This window comes from Fukomys damarensis, unplaced genomic scaffold (genome assembly GCF_012274545.1).
Source record: "Fukomys damarensis isolate Sample0158 unplaced genomic scaffold, DMR_v1.0_HiC HiC_scaffold_14, whole genome shotgun sequence".
In the NCBI taxonomy this organism is placed as follows: Eukaryota; Metazoa; Chordata; class Mammalia; order Rodentia; family Bathyergidae; genus Fukomys; species Fukomys damarensis.
Genome location: NW_022900926.1, coordinates 67,929,313 through 67,949,581, shown reverse-complemented (window position 1 = coordinate 67,949,581; position 20,269 = coordinate 67,929,313). Strand labels below are relative to the sequence as shown.

At 37.1% G+C, this 20,269-nt stretch overlaps 1 protein-coding gene across 5 annotated transcripts in view; it reads left to right on the top strand.

The window, feature by feature from the left end:
* Window positions 1-20,269, top strand: part of Tinag (tubulointerstitial nephritis antigen) — a 96,600-nt gene that overhangs the window by 20,227 nt on the left and 56,104 nt on the right. For all 5 annotated transcript variants that reach the window (XM_010628940.3, XM_010628942.2, XM_010628939.2 and 2 more), the window contains exons 2-6: window positions 958-1,021; window positions 1,662-1,751; window positions 7,409-7,523; window positions 15,504-15,627; window positions 19,015-19,165. In XM_010628940.3, the coding sequence (XP_010627242.1) occupies window positions 958-1,021; window positions 1,662-1,751; window positions 7,409-7,523; window positions 15,504-15,627; window positions 19,015-19,165 (544 nt within the window). The remainder of the gene's footprint in view (window positions 1-957; window positions 1,022-1,661; window positions 1,752-7,408; window positions 7,524-15,503; window positions 15,628-19,014; window positions 19,166-20,269) is intronic.

The following is a 20,269-nucleotide window of genomic DNA, read 5'->3' as shown; positions in this document are numbered from 1 at the left end:
GGGACTGGGCAATTGTGAAATATTTTCCATGAAACAATTTTTTGAAAGCCTAAAGGATAGCCAGTTAGAGTCATAGTTTTTGTGACATTGTGGCTGACAGATAAACCGAATCCCTTGGAAAGTTTATAAACATATCCCCCCACTATGATTTCATGAATAAAAGTTAGATTCTGTTCTGCGTAATTAGGCACTATTGATGTGATATGTCAATTACACATTCTTGTTTTAAAAAATTTCACCAAAGTAATTGCTAATGAAGTGTTAAATTTGTCCAAATTGTATTTTCAAAAATAACTTAATTTGTAAACTTGGCATTATTTCAAAATATATGGGTTTTCATATAATGATGATTAACTTTTGGTCCCTTTTTAGTAGTGTATATAATCTTATAAACCAGTGAATCAATTTAAGTTTTAAAAATATATGGGGCTTGAGGACAGAGAGCTATATTTTTATTAATTTCATGAAATTTTCTCTGGGTCCAAATCCTGAAGAAAAAATAGAATTCAGTGAAATGAGATTTGTATTTTGGTCCACAACTATGTGATACTTGTTCTACTTGTGTGTAATTAATTATACTCACTTATTAAACTTCATTAACATTTTAAATATTAATACATTGACTGAAGTACTGTTACTTTGCTTACCTATTTAAACACACACTATTTTTCAAGCATAGTTAGTGACTAATTCCTTGGTAATCTCTTTTCATGCTTTACAAATCTTCTGCACTGGAACATAACGTGCGAATTGAAGATCAAAGCTCACGGACTAGGCCCAGATGGATTTATTTGATTGATATGCAGATCTCGACACAAACCAGATGCAGATTTGTATCAGGCTGGCACCAAATATTTGTGCATGATTCAAAAGCTAACTACAGTTTTGGATTACTTGTCATGCTGATGTACTTTACTCAGTTTAGAATTTTTATTTGTTTGCATGTAATGTTGACAGGTTGCTTCAAAGATGGGCAACATCATGAAGAAGGATCAGTGATTACAGACAACTGCAACTCCTGGTAATGAATTTAAGTTACACAGAATGAATTCAACTGTTCACGTTTGCCTCAGATAAAAGCAACATCAGTGAAACAAAGCATATATTTAAACACATGTGGACAGAAGCATATAGATCATCACACACCCTATACATTTTTATAGGCATAAGTAAAGGATGTTAGAAATGTGTTCTTGTACATATTTTTTAAAGCTTCAGTTTGACATTTTTGATAATGAGCCTTCAATTTACTGCAAGCTTTCATTAAGTATATTTATTCATTTTTAAAACATTTTGATACAGCATAGCCAAATTGTATTTTTTAAAAGCATAATACTGTACATAAGAACGGACTGTTTAAAAAAGAAAAGCTTGCTGATAGTGTCCAAACGCACTGAGCTACTGTCTAAATTGTCCCATTTAAAACAATTTCACTGGGTATGTTGTTACATCATTCACTGATTGCTTGAGGCAGAGGACAAGCGCCCACGAGTAGTGACAGCTAGTGCATGCTTTATGGTTTATTTCAGACGTGAATCAAATAACCATATGATTTGTGTGAATCAAGCAAGTATATTTTATCACTTAACAATTGCAGCTCTTGTTTCTGATTTTGAAATGCAGAAGGTCAGTCTACTATGATAATTTTTGTATCTCTGCAGCACGTGCTCAGGCCAGCAGTGGAAGTGTTCCCAGCGTGCATGCCTTGTTCGCCCAGAATTAATTGAACACATCAACAAAGGGGACTATGGGTGAGTGAAATCTTTCAAGATAGGCTCTTGTCACACCCAGTTACTGTTCGGTCACCTACTCCTAAAATGGTCATTACTTGAAGAATGTGAGTGAAATGGGAAGGGAGGTAAAAATGTGTGTACGCTTGGAAGGTACATGGTAAAAATAAAATAATTAAAACATAAGCTTCAAAAATAAAAGAGATACAGAGCCTATCCTTAGATTATTATGAGAGATCAATGTCATAGTATGAGTGAGGAGGGTGGAGGGAGCCTTACAGTGAGTCAGGAAGGTGGCAGAGCTGGTGTAGTCACATTAACCATTTTGTCTCTGTTGCTGGCTCCGTGCAGCCAGTCCCAGGCTCCAGTTATCCTGAGCAGAATATGGCCTTAAAAGCACAACATTCTGTCTTGATGACCTCCCAGATAACGTCAATCTAGACAATTTCACTGAAATGGCTGAGACTGAGACAATTTCATTTCAGGCTGGGTCAGAAGATAGGTTGAGTCACTTTGCTAGTAATATAAAGATCAGAATCACTGATACATTTAAACATTGGAAATAGCTGTTGGGTGCTCTCCTGTAGATTATTAGTAAAGTGGGTGGCTTCTCCTCTTACACAAAGGGAACTAGGCTGTGGGTATCAGTACTTGCTTTCTCTAAGGAGCCGAAAGAAAGAGGCTGGCTAATACCTGCCTTGGAATATTTGCACCACCATTGACCAAATCTCTATTTACCTTGACAGCATGTAATAAGGAGATTTGTTTTCAGGCCCCTGGAAAAGTGAAATAATCCCGAGATGCATTGTTTTTAAGTAGAGGTGTCATTTCCTTCCACACATAAGACCTTACATTTCCTAGCAAAATAGGGACACTGAATTTCAATGTACCAAAGGTATTTTCTTGGAAGACACAAAATAGAGGAAGTCACATTTGCTGACAATGGTTTTAAATCATTTTCACTCTTTCATGCTGTATTTAACCAATATTTTACGGGATAACTTGATTATATTTAAGTATTTCTAGGAAAAAAAACCAATGTAAACTTCTGTGGTTAAGTGGTTTTTTTAATCGTTCAAAGGACATGAGTTTTGAAAAATTAACCAAGCCAGCCTCCTAAAAAGATATGCTGGACCTGATTAATGCTCACTTCCAAGGAACCATAAACTAGGTTGGCTTTCCACTGCTATGAAATACACGAGACAGCGCAGTAGGGCCCAGAAGTTGTGGGAGGATTCTTGGAGAGAAGAGTTCCTTTCCATCATTTGTTCATCTTGTGCAAGCTGCACACTATTTAGGAGAACGGACTTTGTGCTTTCATAGCAAATATTAAAGCATTATGTGGCCTCATGAGAATTTTCAAAAGGGAAATATAATTAGAGCAAAAGGAAATGTGCACAGACCGATCAGAAGAAGTTAAAAGAAATAAGCTATGAAGAAAAGGATCAAAAGCAAAATTATTTACCAGGGAACAAAAGGGAGAAATGCTCGTTTTTAAAAGAAACTTTTACTCCTCTGCTCTTGCCTGCCCACAATGCTCAAATTATGTTTATACCGTATCATTCAACATTTTTTAAATATTTTAAAAAATAGCCTGCATATGGATGTACATTGCCTTCAGTATTCTCCACACCTTGATAGTACTTTCGGTTCGAGGCTGATTCTACATGATGTATTTAAGCATTTATTTGCTCCCTATATTATTTCTCAAGACAATCAGTTAATAGTAATAAAACTTATGTTCCATTTGCGGCATTGCTAAGGATTCAGAGAAGTGATTTCTGCCTTGCAGGCATTTAGCCTATGGCCAAGGAGCTAACATTTAAGGGATTTGCAATGATAGGGCAGAGTAGAGGTCAAATTCATGGCAGAAATAATAATTAGCAATTTAATGGAATAAGTGGGGTCTGAAAACTATTTCTGTTATCTTTTGCCATGGAACAAACCACTCCAGAATGTAGCCCTTTACAGCCAAAAGCTTTTCTTTCACTTATTCCTGTCGGCAATTCAGGATGGACTCAGCAGAGGCTCTTGCTGGCCTCCTCTGGGGTTGCTTATGAGTCTAGAAATCTGGACACTCAGCTGAGGCTGGTATCTCTGAGGTGCCTTCCCCTACTCCTGTGGGTCAGTGCTGGGTGCCACCTCCCAGCAGTCCTTCCTGGGGATAAGACAGTGTTCTGACAGGACAGGGCTTTCTTGGGCCTAAGCTTAATGACTGCACAGCATGATCCTGTGGCTTTCTTAGGAACAAAACAAATTACTACCTTTGTAGTATGTCAGTCTACCAATGGAGACCAGAGAGATTTCACCTCTTGATGGGAAGAGATACACATAGTTTGTGGCCATTTTTAATTAATCACATTACTAAACTTGATTTTTTTAATGAACTCAAAATGTAGTTTGTTGAATCAATTGACGTTGATTTCTCACGGGGCTTTGAAAATCAGCATGTCTCAAATTTAGGAGGGCACCAATACCTATCCTTGGTTTTTGGCATCTGCTCGCCCCTCCGCAAAGCTAGAAAAATTGAAGGTACTTTTATTGTTTGTTCCTTTTTACTCAGTCTATTCCTCGGTAATTTCCATGATCAGAGCTTCTCTTAGATCTTTACTTCTTCTATGCCTAGCCTCTATCCTAGTGCATTTCCTTCACAAGTCTAGTTTGAAATGACCCAATATGTTTCTCTGCTCAGTCCAACCTAACCCTGTTTTCTACACTTGGACGGTTATCATTCTGAAGCAAAGCTTTGTTTCTGCCACATGTTCTTCAGATCCTCCTTTCCATGTTCTCGAAATATAAGTATTTTCCATGGCACACATGACTGTCTGGCCCAAATAAGGTTTCTTTCACCCCGTTGTTTACCTCCTTTTCAGCATTTGTGTTCCTACCTCTTCATAATTTAAATACTTCATTCACCCTGCCATTTTCTGTATGTGCCCAATTCCAAGCTTTGTTTTAGTTGCTTTTGTTTTGAATAAAGGCCATCTTTTTTCATATTTGGTCAGCATACTAGTTATTTTCCTTTCAGACTAAGCATTGAATTTACTTTCTGTAAAAATGTAACATTTCTTTGAGGCAGAGTTATGTTTGAATCCCCTGCTCTGATTGTATTTCACCCCTTGCTAATAAAGGTCACACATTAAAGTCATTTTTTCTTTGTAGTCTTTGTTAGGGTATGAGTTCCTTGAGGATAGAGAAATTTATTCATTTCTGTGTCTCAATGTTTACCAGAGATTGTGATAGATAAGTTAAGAAAATTCACTAAATGCTAAATTGGATGAAAACCAAAAAGTGTTGAGTCTAGGCCATAGAGGATGGTGTGAGGCAAGAGTGACTTTCATACTTTTTGGACATAAATCAGAGTAAAGCAAACATTTAGCTTTGGGATTGATGGAGAGTGATCAAACAAAATGGTATGTGTTTAAGTAAAATAAAATAAATGTATTAGACTGAATGGCACGTTGCTCTTAATCCCTTTCAAGATACTCACCTCCCTCGTTCTGAACACACATAACCCATCATCCCGCCATTTCAGAAGCAGTTCTTTTCCATAAATGTCTTAGTTGCACTGTCGTGGGTGTTTTGATGTCTTGAATCAATTTAAAAGCTACTTTTCATGGTCGTTTTGACTTTGAGGAAGGTCCAGAATCTGTGCCCTGCTGGCTCAGGTAAACACGGTGGATGAGGATGCACCATAATATTTTTTTTTCTTTTCTTTTCTTTGGTACTGAGAATTGAACTCGGGTCCTTGCGCTGGCAAGGCAGGTGGTGGAACCACTGCGCTAAATCCCCAGCCCTATACCCTGTTTTATGAGCCTGCCTTTACATTGGATGACATTGGGCAGCCATATTCACCAATTTTTTTTTATCACAACTTGTAATGACATTTACAGAAAAAGACCTCCAGAACTGCTTCAAAAAGTGGCATGAGTTGTGAGATAAGTGGTTTTGAAACAAGAGGGAGAATGCTGAGGAGAATTAATGGCAATGTGTTTTACCATAATAATATTTTTTTAAAATAATTAAACATTCGCCATATTTTTGATCACTTCTTGAAGTATTCACATGTGTTTAGATGCAGAAAAGTGGTATCTACTCTCATTATTTTCAATAAATTCTAATGATTCTTATTATGTCTCTTATCTTGTTTAAAATGTTCATTCCTGCTTCTCAAATTGAGTGCATAATTCAATGACCCATGGATGTCTCCGTCAGCATTTACAAACGATTAGTGTAGGGCACCAGAAACAAACCTCACTGATCTCACACTTTTTCAAGGTGGATACTCTTAGTCTCTCAAATAATATTACAATATCTAATATATTCAGAATTTTCTTATTGAAATTCTTTGGGTGATGGAGATTGCACTTTAAAATTGCAGGTGAAAGTTGTTTAAAATTTTATGAACTTAAAGATTTTATGAAAGGAAAGCACTAACTCACCATGCATATTGAAAGTTGAGTTGTATTCCAAATCATTCATAAGAGCCTATCACATTAGAAATCAGTTTGATGAGAGCAACAGGATAAAATCTATATTTAAATACTGACTTCAAGTTGTATAGAATCCTAATAAGCAATGATTAAATCACTTTTTTTGTTGTTTTTTTGAGACAGGGTCTCACTATGCAGTTGAGACTGACCCTGGAAATCACTATGTAGCCCAGGCTGGTCTCAAACTCATAGCAATCCTCCTGCCTCAGCCTCCTGAGTGCTGGATTTACAGGTGTGCCCCACCATGCCTGGTTACATCACTTTCAACTTTCTCATTTTTCAGCTATTATTTTCTATTAAGGGAATTTTTACCTTCATATTTCAATACTGTTTCAAAAACAGTATCTTTGTCTAAATAAAACTACAAAGTTTCTCTAGGAAAATATGTACTTTTGTTACTTAAATTCACAAGATTGACTGTATTACTATTGATAACTCATATTCTTAAGCACTTGACATACATTTTTCATGTACTATAAGATAGACTTCTTTCAATACCTGTCTCTAATTCAGTTTTTAAGTGTAATTTGTCTTCAGTTTTCCCCACTGCATTTCTTTCCACCTCTTTACTTTTTAAAGTTTAAAATATAAAGAAAAAGTTATCGCAATTAATCGGCAAATAGATTTCTGTATATTCAAGCTTCTTTCTTTTTTTTCTTTTTCTTTTCTTTTTTTTCTTTTTTGGTTTTTTGAGACAGAGTCTCACTATGTTGTTCAGAGTGCTCTGGAACTCACCGTGTAAGCCCAGGCTGGTCTTGAACTTGGAGCGATCTGCCTGCCTCAGCCTCCCAGTGCTGGGATTACAGGCATGTGCCACCACGCCTGGCTTCAAGCTTCTTTCGCATTTAGGAACATATAAAGGATCCTCTCTATATATTGGCACTATTACCACTTGATCCCCTCACAGTAAGTAAAGGCGCCTTCCTCGTAGTTTCTGCCTATCCTGATGCAGCCTGAGGGGCTTCATCTGAGTTATTAACATGGACCAATTTTAGGACAAATGCCTCATATGGTTGATTTTAAGAATAATCAGTAATGCACCCATTCATATAAAGACTATCCAGCCTGCAGGCCTTGGTTTTGCATTGTGAGATCTGCCATGCAATTGTAGAAATGTAGGTGGACATGTATTTGTGAGAGTGATGCCACAAACCTCTCTCCCATTCTCTTTCATGTATAAGGCAGATGGACAGCTCAGAACTACAGCCAGTTCTGGGGAATGACACTAGAGGAAGGCTTCACTTTTCGCCTGGGCACCTTGCCCCCCAGCCCCACGCTCCTGAGCATGAACGAAGTGACGGTGGGTGTTCTTCCTGATTGGCTGGTGGTGCCTGCATTTGTGTGTGTTCACCCGTGTGTTGAAAGATAACTAAAATTGTGAGTTTTGAGCTTTCCCAGTCTTGGAAATACACATTGTGCGTGTGTCTTGTTAAACATGAAATTCTTTTTTTTTTGGTACAGGGGACCGAACTTGGGTCCTTGTGCTTGCGAGGCAGGCAGCTGAACTACTGAGCTAAATCCCCAGCCCTGAAATTCTTTTTAACAGAATGATTACTAAACCCCTCACAAGTTTCACATGAGCTTTGAATATTCACGACTTTCAATCAGACATAGAATCATTTAAAGAATGACTGAATGTTCCTTTCTATTGCCAATGATTTCAGAAAAACGCATATTTTTGCTGACTGGTTACTGAGTGCTCCAATATTGCAGCCAATCAAGTCTTTATTTTTATTTTTAAGCTAAACATACTTATTTTGTGAACTCATCAAAATTGTTTTGATGTCTTTTAGACTATTATCTATTGAAATAAGTGCTGGAAATTTCAGGCGTGTATGCTATGATGATTAAAAAACAAGATTTGTCCTTAAAAATTCTCAAAATTTCCATTCAGAGAATACTTTTGGACTTTGCCTGTTGAGCTGACAGACAGCTGTGAAATTGCCCCAAGCTTCCTATTGATTCCTATCCTATCCAATGTACTACTATATTGATTTTCTCTTTCATTTGTTAAGAGTTACTATCATCTGATTGTAGGTACTTTGCATACAGAAGCTCCTAGTTTACTACCAGTTGTGACCTGCAGTTTACTACCGGATGTGACCCCTCCCAGGCAATACACTTTCTTGGGGTGGAGATGTTGACTGTGTCCGAAGTTTGTTCCTGGCATCAGGACACACTTGGGCTCCCAACTGCTGGAGGGCATACTCTACAGTCTGCAGCGCAGACATCAGGTCCTAACTGCCCAGGAGCGCCTACCATCTCAGGACAGCTGGGGCGAAGTTTGCTAATTGGATGAGTTTTGAAGCTACTGGTGTTTCATCAAGATTTAACTCAGTTTAGCTTTCTAGAAATGTAATCACTTGAGTTACTATTTCAATTCAAATGCAAGTAGTGGGGCCTGCTGGATTATAACTGCTATCAAGAAGATAAGAATAACTGGCGCTTATCGAGTAGTTGTGTGAGCACATAAGCACTTTCATAGTAAAGGATCTCATGTGAGTCTCACAGCACTTTGATGTACGGCGTACCATCATTACCTACATTTTAAAGGCAAATAAATTGATATTGTGAGAGATTAAGTCACAGTGAGATCTGCAAAACTAGTATATCTCCCAAGGTTTGTATTTCAAAAGTCTTTAGAATTTTAGTAGTCTGTTGGCTTTTGCCAATTCAGATTGAAAGTCACAAGAAGGGTGCATTCAGTGGAGAATCAAGTGTTCACTGGAGATGGGGTGTTTGGGTTCCCATCTGGCTGCTTCATTTACTCCTTTCTCCTCCTTTATAACCCAGGGATTGTGGTAAAATCAAGCTCTCGGGTGGTAGGAGTTCCATGAAATGTTGGGTGAACGGTGCTTAGCAAAGTACTTCAGATACACTTAGGCATTACAAAATGTTATTATGTAACACGATGAGCAGACTTTTATTCCTTGTACTAACTTTGGGAGAATGGCAGAGGTCTGAAACAGGCAAATTCTCTAAGACCTCACTGATTCAAATCTTTGTCATTTTGTTACATTTTACTTCGTACAGAAAAGTGTATTCTTTGACTCATGGGCCCTGATGGAATTTGCATATTTCTGGTAATCCTGAAAGTTCTATTATTATGCTCTCAAATCAAATTACATCAAATCAACACTATACCTGATTGGTTGTCAGACAAACAAGGGCTTTTTAATTTGAGAGGTGGCCCCGAGAAGCCTCACTGTATTATACTCTATTATAAATATTGAAAATATTTTGAATGAAAAATGCTACTTTCACATTGAAATGTGGAAATTAAGAGTTTACTTTTATTCCTGTTTATTTTTATTAAGGCTTTATATTTTATGCCAGTTAAAATTTACTTTTTTAGAAATAGGTGTGTTGTTGTAGTTGACTCCCCAGGGAGAATAAAGAGCTACTTTAGGGGCCGGGGATTTAGCTCAGCGGTTCAGTGGCCTGCCTTGCAAGCGCAAGGACCCGAGTTCAATCCCTGATACCAAAAAAAAAAAAAAAAAAAAAAGAACTACTTTACCTAAAGTGGAACTATTTGCAAACTATTTAAATATTCAGAAGGGTGGTCTAATATTTAAAACATGTAGACATACTGTATTATACGGCATCAGATTCATCTTAGTAAAAATGTTCTGAGATATTTTGAATCAGAATCAGACTTAACATCTTTTCTCAATTGCCCAATATAAATTCATTTAGTTGACATAACTAAGAAAATTGTCAAGATTTTTCTATAGTTTGTTGAAAGTTAAGCTAAAACAACATTTCATGGACTATATAATAACATTTAAAACCACCACTTCATGAAATAAGAAAAGAAAATTTCATCTAATTAGGACAGTTTATGGACTGGATTTAATTCTTTAGTCATTAGTTACAACAACAGGATTTCTTTTTTTTCCTTCCTGGAATATAGTTTAGTGATAGCAAATTCTGAGGTAAGACCAATGCCTCTGGGAAAACAATCAAAGAGAATACCTCCAAGTTTAGTTTTTAATCACTCATAAACTATTGAAAGTTGGTTTGGCTAGGAAGAACCTGTCTCACCAAACATGTTTAACTTGATTCCAAACACCGCATATGAACTGAAAAGCAGAGTTAGATAGTTATGACTTCACTTAACCCTGAATCCAAATGACCGTTTCTGTCCTAAAACTGAAGTCAGGCTCCCACATACACACACCCATGGCATTTGGCCAGGAAGGGCTGACGGTGTAGGTCAGGAGCAGCAGGGCCAGATGGGTGGTGAAGATTCTGTTGAAGTTTGTGTTTCTCTCAGCTCAACTCAGGAGCCTCTCCTCTCTGAGGGAAGCAGCCAAAGAGGCTAGCTATTCCGGCTGGCCCCATAGTAGGAATTTTAACATCCAAAAAGCATCAAAATGTGTTCTGGTGTCTTCAGTCTCTAAGCCTTGAAGCCCAAACCATCCCATAAATGGAAAAGACATCTGGCCTCACTCCTTTCTTGCTGCACTCGTGGTGGAGAGGGTGTCTAATCCCTCCAAACAGTGTTTGGGTTTTCAATTTTATCTTTCCATATGAGTCACGGTTAGTGCGTAACACTGTGACGTCATTAAATTGACCTGACCAGTGCAGCAGGACTGACCTCCTCAGCGCAGGACAGATTGTTAAAAAGAAATGTGAACATTTATTTCTTCTTCCATGTGAACACCTCTTTTGGGATGCTATGAGGTAGATTCCTGAGGCAGATTGGTGTGCACACTCCATCCTCCCTCTGTCTGGATCTCTTTTCCCTAGATGCCAATTTTTTCCCAAGGTAGAAAGATGGTAAACAATGAATGTTTAAATTAAAAAAAAAATACAGTGAAAGACGCATTGCCATTAGCTCCCTTGGCAATATCCCCCGTTGCTTCAGACACGTGCATCCCATCATTCTTGCCACTTTCCAAAGCAGTGCTGAGTCCTCCTCCTCTACAAGGTCTGATCAAAGTGGCAGGGAATGCTGTGGCCAAGTGCCGTCTAACAGAAGGCAAGCTGGTGAGGACATCATGGTGTTCCCACTCACTCCATTCCTCCAATCCGCCCCTCTGGGACTTCTGGCTTCTCCAGAAAGTCAAAATAACCGTAAGAGGAGAATGTAAATCTGCTCGGGACCTCAAGACAGCCATGGCAGTGGGGCTAGAGGCCCTCATAATAAAGGGCTTCCGGAACTGCTTCAGATAGTGGCAAGAAAGAGGATAAGTGCACTCCAAATTAGGGGAAGGGGTATTTTGAGAGGGATTAATGTAAATGTATTTTTATTGTAAGAAATTTAAAAAATTTATATATTCACTGCACTTATCAAGCACATATCACACACGAGACAATATAGTGCTTTGATATTAACATAAAATGATATAAAATGAAGTAAAACCTTAAAAAGCATTTTGTATAATCAGGAATGTTTAGAGTCATGAACATATTTCCACTGCCTCACATACATTAACAGTTTATAACAAAAATATTACAGTGAAGACAAAAATCTATTTAGTTTGAGAACCAATGTTTCTTAGAACTGTTTGATTAGACTCCTTTTTAAATTACCTATTAAAGTTCCTCTGAACTAGTATTCCAAGGAACTCAGTTCAGGAAATATCATTCTTTTGGTGCATACATTTTCTTCACTTCTTAACACCTCTGAAATTAGGATGTTGTCTTAGGTTTGATGATGTCTTGGGTTTAATGAAACACAGCATTGCCCCATCAGCTTGAATGACAACTATGTGTGCTGTATTAGTGTAATTTGGCTCCAGGTGAGAGTGACAAAACCCAAAAATGTCAGTGATAGAAATAAGACAGAAATTCATCGCTGAATAGCCAATCTGGATGGCCCTGCTCCGGAACCATGCTCGGGAACCGTGCTCTGCAGTGTTGAATAATCGAGCTTCTTTCTTTACGTCGGAGATAATACTGCTGCATGTGGATCTGTTGTATCCACTCCTGCTCCCAGGAAAAAACAACAGATCAAGAAAGAAAAGTTTAAGCCGAGTGTCAGTTGTATTAAATTGCTCAGAAGCTTTCCAGTGACACTTTTGCTTACAATACAGAAGTTTAACAGTGGCATTAGAAATCCAGGAAATCTGAGAAATGCAGTACTTTTCTGAGCCCGCGTGAGCTGAGATAAAAATTCTTATCCTACATGAAAGAGGAGCGCTGGAGAAGAGCCAGCAGCTGCCGTGACTGCAGTCATTTAGTGCTGATATCGACAAGGTCACTAAAACTTCCTCTGCAATTAGAAACCAGAGAAATAGCAAAGGATAAGTCCTTAAATATTAAGGCATGAAGGCAGCTATTGTTGAAGATCAGAAATTCATTTAACCACTGGCAACCACAAAAGTAGCCTTTTCCGCCCCAATATCCAATAATTCAGGAACAGTTTTTTGATAGTCACGGCCACTGACCTCAGGCTGTGAAGATCAGAACACACTGATTTCCTCTGTCGCTTTATTTAATACACAAGTTTCTTTAATTATCCCAAAGTGGAGAGATTGCAACTGGGGAGAAAGGAGCAACACACATAATGGGTGTAGTCTATGTGGAGACTCCAGTAAGAATGTACAGTATTTATACAGAGGTTCTCAGAAAATTAATCAGTTTCTCTCAACCCGTTCTGTGGTCAGATTCCCATCAGCATGTTTTTAAACTAATAATATAAAAGATTTTAAGTGGCTATATGGAAGAGTGGAAATGTTGCTTCAATATAAATTTGTATCTTGCCTATCTTGTTGAAAACACTAATTTTGGAATTCCTGTCCATCTTAGCTGTCCTTCTTCATTTGCTTTATTAGTTCTTCTTTGGAAAGAAAATGAAGTAAAATTTTAAAAATATATCATTCCTTGAAGTCAGACTTCTATTACTAATTCTTAAAAGCTATTAATTTGTGATACTTACCTTTACTTATAAGCTCTAAATAACATTCTTACTTCACAGAGTAATATAATTATGGAATATTAAAACTTAATCCGCATTTTTAGATTAGATTTTTGATATAAAACTATCTAAAAAAATTACAAGATAATATGGGCCTGATGGACTTCAAGTCCCAGAGACTCATTTTTAGGAAGAGTAATATTAGATAAATGATAAAAATTTATAAAATTCTAATAGGTAAATTCACCTGGTTTAGTGAATTGTTAAACATGTTTTCAATAAAAATGTCATTTTGTTTCTCTATTGCCTTCTCTTAAGAAGGATTTCTCGTTCTTATTTTTTATTTTAAAAAACAAATCATAAAAGCAAAAAGTGCTTGTTGATGTGATAACTCACCTTAATGTGCCAAATTAACACATATTTAAAAGATGTGGTCTGCCTGTAGGTCCCTTATTGACATCAGATGAGTATCTTCCTCACACAGAGCACTGTGGTAGGCTTTTCAGTGAGCAAATCATATTGAAAATAACTCACCCCTAGCAAAATGTGTTTGAAGTAATAGTGATACCTTTATTGTTTCAACAGAGCAGAAAGGATATATTCTAGCTGTGCTATTAAATTGGAATTCAAAAATGATAAAATATTGACTGCCTGCACCTGTTTTTCTAGAAAATTAAGGCAACTTAATGTGACAAATACCTAAATGTGCAGTGATGGGCCAGTAACAATAATAACATTGGAAGGTAAGAGTAATGTAGAAGATGTAAATTTGTGGCCTGCTTAAAAAGACATCTTTGGAGACTTAGTCTGTACCTCTGCACCTGTCCTACTCAGAGCAATAAATGCTCTCTACTCCAACTCTTGGCTTCTCCAGCGAGATCCGATGATAGCATTAGAATTCCCAGTTACTCTGTGCTTCAGACTCTACTCTGCTCCTAGGTTACCTGTGGACACCAAGACATCTGCCTGATGCTCCACCACTTTTTTTTTTTTCATCAGTGAACTAAGCAGTGTTGTTAGTAATGAATTCGGGGTTTCATGACCTCCTTATCAGGTGGCAATCATTCTCTAAACCAAAACTGAATACTTCCATTAGTATTTTCATTTATAAATGATATAAATGATATGATATCAATGATATATATGATATAAATGATACCTTTTCAAGCCGACACATAAATTTCAAATGCCTTTGCTTTAGACCTTGAGGCTATTATGTACCTGTCAGAATTACTTTACAAGATATCATATCCACTGTGCCTCTCTTCAGTGCACAGTCAGAAGACTTGTAAGTAGTTGAATTTTTTTTTACCTTTTACAGACACTTCTGCTATGAGGCACTGCATGCATGTATTGTGACAGAAATTGAGTGAGCTCTTAAGATTTCTAAAACTCGGTTCTACTTCCAGGAGCAAATCTCACTTATCTGAGAGCCCCTAGCATATCATCTTCTAGGTTTTAGATGTGAGTAGCTTCCTTTATGAAGAAAGAGCTAATGCTATTTTCCCAGTTACATCACGTAGGGCTACTGAGAATACAGGAAAATAACGAGAACTGAAACACCAGGAAGACTTTAAAGCACTCTGAGGATGATAACGGTGTGGGAGCATGTGTACATAGGTGGAGAAAATTTGCAAACAAATTCTTATTTGGTTTGAGTCCTGGTTATATGGATGTGAACAGCATCACTACTTAGTAAGATCTATAAAATAATAGGGCATGGTTTCTAATTTTTTGAGACAAGAACAGAGAAAATATAATATTTAATTTGCCTTTTTTTGGAAAGACAGAAGCCAATATTGACTCTGTCAGGACTGTAACATGGGCTTCTAAGACATCATGGTATTGTATATTTAGTATTACAAACTTCTTAATCTCATATTTAATCTTTGAGAATTTTATAAATTCATTTCAGTTTCATCTCCCAAAACTGGTATAAAATTGATGTGTCTTGGGGGCTCCAAATATGTTAACAGGTAGTTGCTACAAATGCATCCTTCCAGGGTTGCTTTCACTACAGAATCACATGGATTCTTCAAAACAAGAGGAAAAGAGAAGTAAACAGTCCTCATGAGGACAAATTCCAGGGGCCTCTCGTGGTCTCTCATGTGAATGGGAAAACTCTGAGTCAAGGTAACAGAAACACTGGCTTACATTACTGGACTGTACAGTAAAAAAGAAAAAGCCTTAGGGTGTTGTTCTAATGATTTTATATTAAGTTATGCTTCCTCACATTGCATTGTTGTTTCTAAATAGTGAAGTGGAAATCCTATGCAACTATATTTTATTCAGAAATTTGTATGTTCCAAGTAATTAGTAATCACAAACATTAACGGGGACAACGATAGATGCTCACAAGGGAAGTTGGGATACGTCTGAGAAAAATCTGACATTTCTGCTTTTCTTCCCTCTTAGGCTGCTTTACCTGCCAAAACCGACCTTCCAGAGTTTTTTATTGCTTCTTATAAGTGGCCAGGATGGACTCATGGCCCACTGGACCAAAAAAACTGTGCAGCATCCTGGGCATTTTCCACTGCAAGTAATAAATAAAGTCATTTCCACTACTTCTTTATAAATTCACCCTTTGGCCTTAGCCTCTGAGAGAATAATTATAAAGTTTTTAAAATTAGAACTTTTAATAAATTAAAATAAAATCCAGCCAGAGAAAGAAGCCTGAAGACTATCATTCTTAGTAAACAAACAAACAAAAAAAAAAACTTCTTTTATACTACTTTTATAAAAGTTCACAAGTCCAGTCAATAAATTACTCAAGTTAACCCATGATTTGATCTCCAGAATAATTCTCAAAGGAGTACTAGCTGTATTTCAGCAATGAAACAGAACCTGACATGCTGATGACTGGCCACTCTCAAGGATTTCCATCAAGCTGTCTTTGAGGTTTGCAGATAAGTCCAAAGAGTCTTTTGCCGCGTGAGATAAGCATGTAGGCTCTTGGAGAAGCCAGCTCTAAAGGGCAGCATGCTAATCCTTTTGTCTACAAATCAGTACATATAGTGTCTGCCTGCTCTTCACAGAATTACCTTTGGCAAAACCTAACACATTCACCTGTTACTTCTGCCCTATTCCTACCCCTTTAGTACACATACATTCCTACTATCTGGTGTTCATCTTTACTGCGTGAAGGATTCATGAGGTACTTTCTGAGCCTTGCTTCATGATACAGGTAGAGAGAGATTTCATCAAAGGAATTAGTTGCTGCTTTGTATTTACGTGGATAATGAGTTATACCTCCTAAGTCACATAGAAGAACATTGCCATTATTTAAATGAATATTTCTGAAGATGTTTAAGGGAAGGTGTTAGTGGTGAAACCCTGAGAGCAGCTTCCCAGGCTAATCTGAAGGGTGCTTTTGGTGTCTTCCCAGCTCCAGTCAGCACAAGGCTGCATCTGGATTGTCTTCTTACCTCAGTTGCTATAGCACCAGAGATTGTTCTCAACCATTCTAGGGTTTTGGAGGACACACTGTTGCCTCTTGTGTATTTATTATGGTATATCAGGTTTATTCTCTTTGTGTGCTAAATAAAGAAAAGAATAAGATCTAGAAAATTTGCCTGGAAGTAGTTAAAATGTTTAAGAGAAAGCAAAAGAGTAGAAATGGAATAAATAAGACATAAACACACACACACACACACACACACACACACACACAGAGTTATGTCACAAAGTAAAATTCAAGCTGTATATCCGAAGCTGAAAAAATAAAGACATTTGGAATGGTGGGAATGATACAGGTCTCATGGTAGCTTTGGAGACAGAATAAAACAAGTTAAAGAGCCTGTCTCAGAGGTAGTGCCCAATACAAGTTCTCAAAACCAGAATGGAAAATGATTGGTTGTGTTGCCATTCTAAAATCTTCTGGCTGTTTTGAAATATCTCAAGGGAATTTAGACGGACCTTTTGCTGAGATTCAGAGATGTTTACATAACTAAGAACAACACATTGCACAACAGGAGGGCTGAAAACACGCAGCCTTAGTTGAAATTCAGATTTATGGGGCTGGAAGAGACATTAGAGGTCTCCTTCTTTGGCCTTCTGGTCTTAGAAGGAGGCTCAGGTAGGTGAAGTGACTTACCTGACACCAAAGAGTTGCAGTGTTGGATATGCTACAGAGTGCCAGGCTTCCAACTAATTCACTACTGTTTTCTGTTACATTCCAAAACCATTTTGTGAAAGAAATAAGTTGCACTAACATTTTTTAAAATTTATATTTAATTCTAAATCCTTGTACTGAGTGTTAAAGTATCAGGCAATCACTACTGTCTCATTATGTAGCCCAGCCTGACCTTGAACTCTTAGCCATCCTCTCATTCAGACTGCAGAGGGCAGGGATTGCAGGCATGCGCCACCATGCCCGGCTAGTCTACTTTCTTTTAAGAAGCAAGGAGTTATTCTCTTGAGAATGTCAGAGATGACAATATAAAGCAATTTGTCACTATGAAGTGTATTCTAATAAAATAATAGATGGGAATCAAGGATGAAGTGAGAAGTTATAGATTTAACACACATGAAACATCTAGCATGTGTCAATTGCACTACAGAATTGCACAGCTGCTACAGTTAAATAAAAACCATATACAGAGATACATATGTAAATGAATTCTTTTAAAATGAAAAAGTTAAATTGATACCCCGGAGAGTCTGATGCACAATTTAATGAGAAAAAAATCAGTAACATTCACTCAAAAAAAAAAAAAATAGAAGAAAGGTTGTGACTTTGTTGCCTTAAATTAAAATCGAAGAACATAGTCTCTTGGGTTTAGCCTGAGATTAAACATCAAAAACTGTTCTAAGTGATGAATAAAAGCATAAATCTGTCACTGAAAAAGTATCCATCTTAACTTTTTCACGTTCTTATCATTTGTGTTAGTTTATTGTGAAAGCATGATCAAAACAAGTACATGCATTGATTTCTACTGCTGGTTTGTTTCCTAGCTTATTATTATATGCACTGTGTCTCTCGTTTCTTGTTCAGTTGCTGTGATTTCTAATGCTGCAGTGTTTGTAACTTAGCAAGTGCTTAATAAATGTATTCAGGAAAGGAATAAACTTGCACAACAATAGGATGTTATTTCAACTGATGGGTAGAAAATTTGATCATAAAAGTGAATATATATGTAACTGATAATATTAATTAATATAGTTTCAACAGTTAATTATAATTATAATATTTGTATTTTTAGCTGTGTATAACATTGTATACCACCAATTACATATACAGGACAGTTATATGTAGTAACATAATACATAAGCATAATTACATAACTATAACTAATAATATGCTCACTTTTTTGCATATATTTGTATACAAAAGATGAATTCTAATTCTATTGAAATAAAAGTGAGGTAATGATTCACAATCATATTATGAGCATAAAGGTGAGCTATGTAGATTTGTAATGGTATGAATTAGCTGAAGAATGATCTCCTGGGTAGTTACATTAGATAAAACCAAATCTAATTAATTCTAACATGGATGTGTGATCAGTTTTCCCGACTTCCCCCGTTTTCTTACATTCAATTAAAAGTATATTTATTCATAACAATATGCAGGACCTTTTTTAAGTGCAGGAAATAGAATTATAGGTATCATGTGGTCTTGCCCTCAAAGAAATGTGCCACTTAACAGGTTTCTTAATGAAGAAGATGAAAGGAACAAGGGACTAGAACAGTCTTTAAAGTCGAAAAGTTACCGGAGCAGTACGAATACAGGACAGACACGATGACATTACCACACAGTTGAACTGGCTGGAATACTTAGATGAGTTGGTGACATTTGGCTCTAATTTTAAATTATGTTTTGAAAACCAAATTAGTTTTGAAAACTAAGGTTGAAAAAAAAAAAGACTGTGTAAATGGAAAGTGCCTTGCACAGTTTGAATACTAATCATTATTCTACTTGGAACAGGCGTGGCTGCTGACCGAATAGCGATTCAGTCCGACGGCCGGTACACTGCCAACCTCTCCCCTCAGAACTTGATCTCTTGCTGTGCCAAGCACCGTCACGGATGCAATGGTGGAAGCATTGATAGGGCTTGGTGGTACCTGAGAAAACGTGGGTAAATAGCGGCTCCACCTGTATTTCTGGGATTCTTATGGGTTCTGCCTTCAGTGAGGACAAATCAAAATTATCTAAGCTTTTTATTTTAAAAAATCTAGGCTGGGGATGCAGCTCAGTATTTGCTGAGCATATGTGAGGCCCTGGGCTTGATCTCTGACATTACACACACATACAAAAAAGGAACAGGGGGGAAAAAACCCCTGAAAAATATTTATATAAACATAACTCAGTGTGACATTTAAATATATATTTTATATCAATTGAGATTAAAGATTATTGGAAGTAATTATTAAAGAACACATACCTTTCCAGATAAAAGCATGTGACTATTAACTTGAAGACTCAAGTAAACATTTTCTTCTTGTTCCTCCAAGCTGAATGAATGTATTGGTTCCTCACAGAGGGAATAAAGTAATCAGTGTTGTTGATACTTCTGTTATGCCTTTTAACTACCCAAGCTGAATTCCGGAAAACATTACATTAAAAATTTGAAGAATAAAATAAAGCATTGTATAGTTGCCTCAGCTCATTAGTGTCATGAGTTGCTCCTGTCCCATTGGGTAAAAACAGACAAAGTGCCTGTCCTTGCTCTCATGTGGCCTGATGTTCGCCCACCATTTCTATGGGGACCTTAAGAGCTCATCTACCCAAGCAATGAGCTGTTAGCCGAGCAACTGTGGCTAGAGACCCTTGCAACTGTGGCTAGAGACCCTTGGCTTTCAGAGTGGCCCTCTCCATGCTCTGAGTCTGCTGAGAAACAGATGCAATGAAAGCTAGAGTGTACCAGATAGTGATTAGTGGCTATAGATTTGAAAAATTATTTTCATGTATTTTGCCTAGTAGTTTTTTAAATGAGGAACTTTGGCTGGTGTAAAATTATTCGGCTGACTTCAGTTTTGTTCTATGAAAAAAATAAAAGCTTTTTTAGAAGATTAAAAATACAAATTATCATTGAGATAAAACTAAATCTCACTGTATTGGTCTGTTTGGGCTAACATAGCCTAAGATAGCACTTTCAGGAGTCTGCCAAGTCCAAGGCCAAGTAACTGATGGACTCAGTCCAGGTACTGGCTTCCTGCCCAGCTTGCATGGGTGAGAGAGA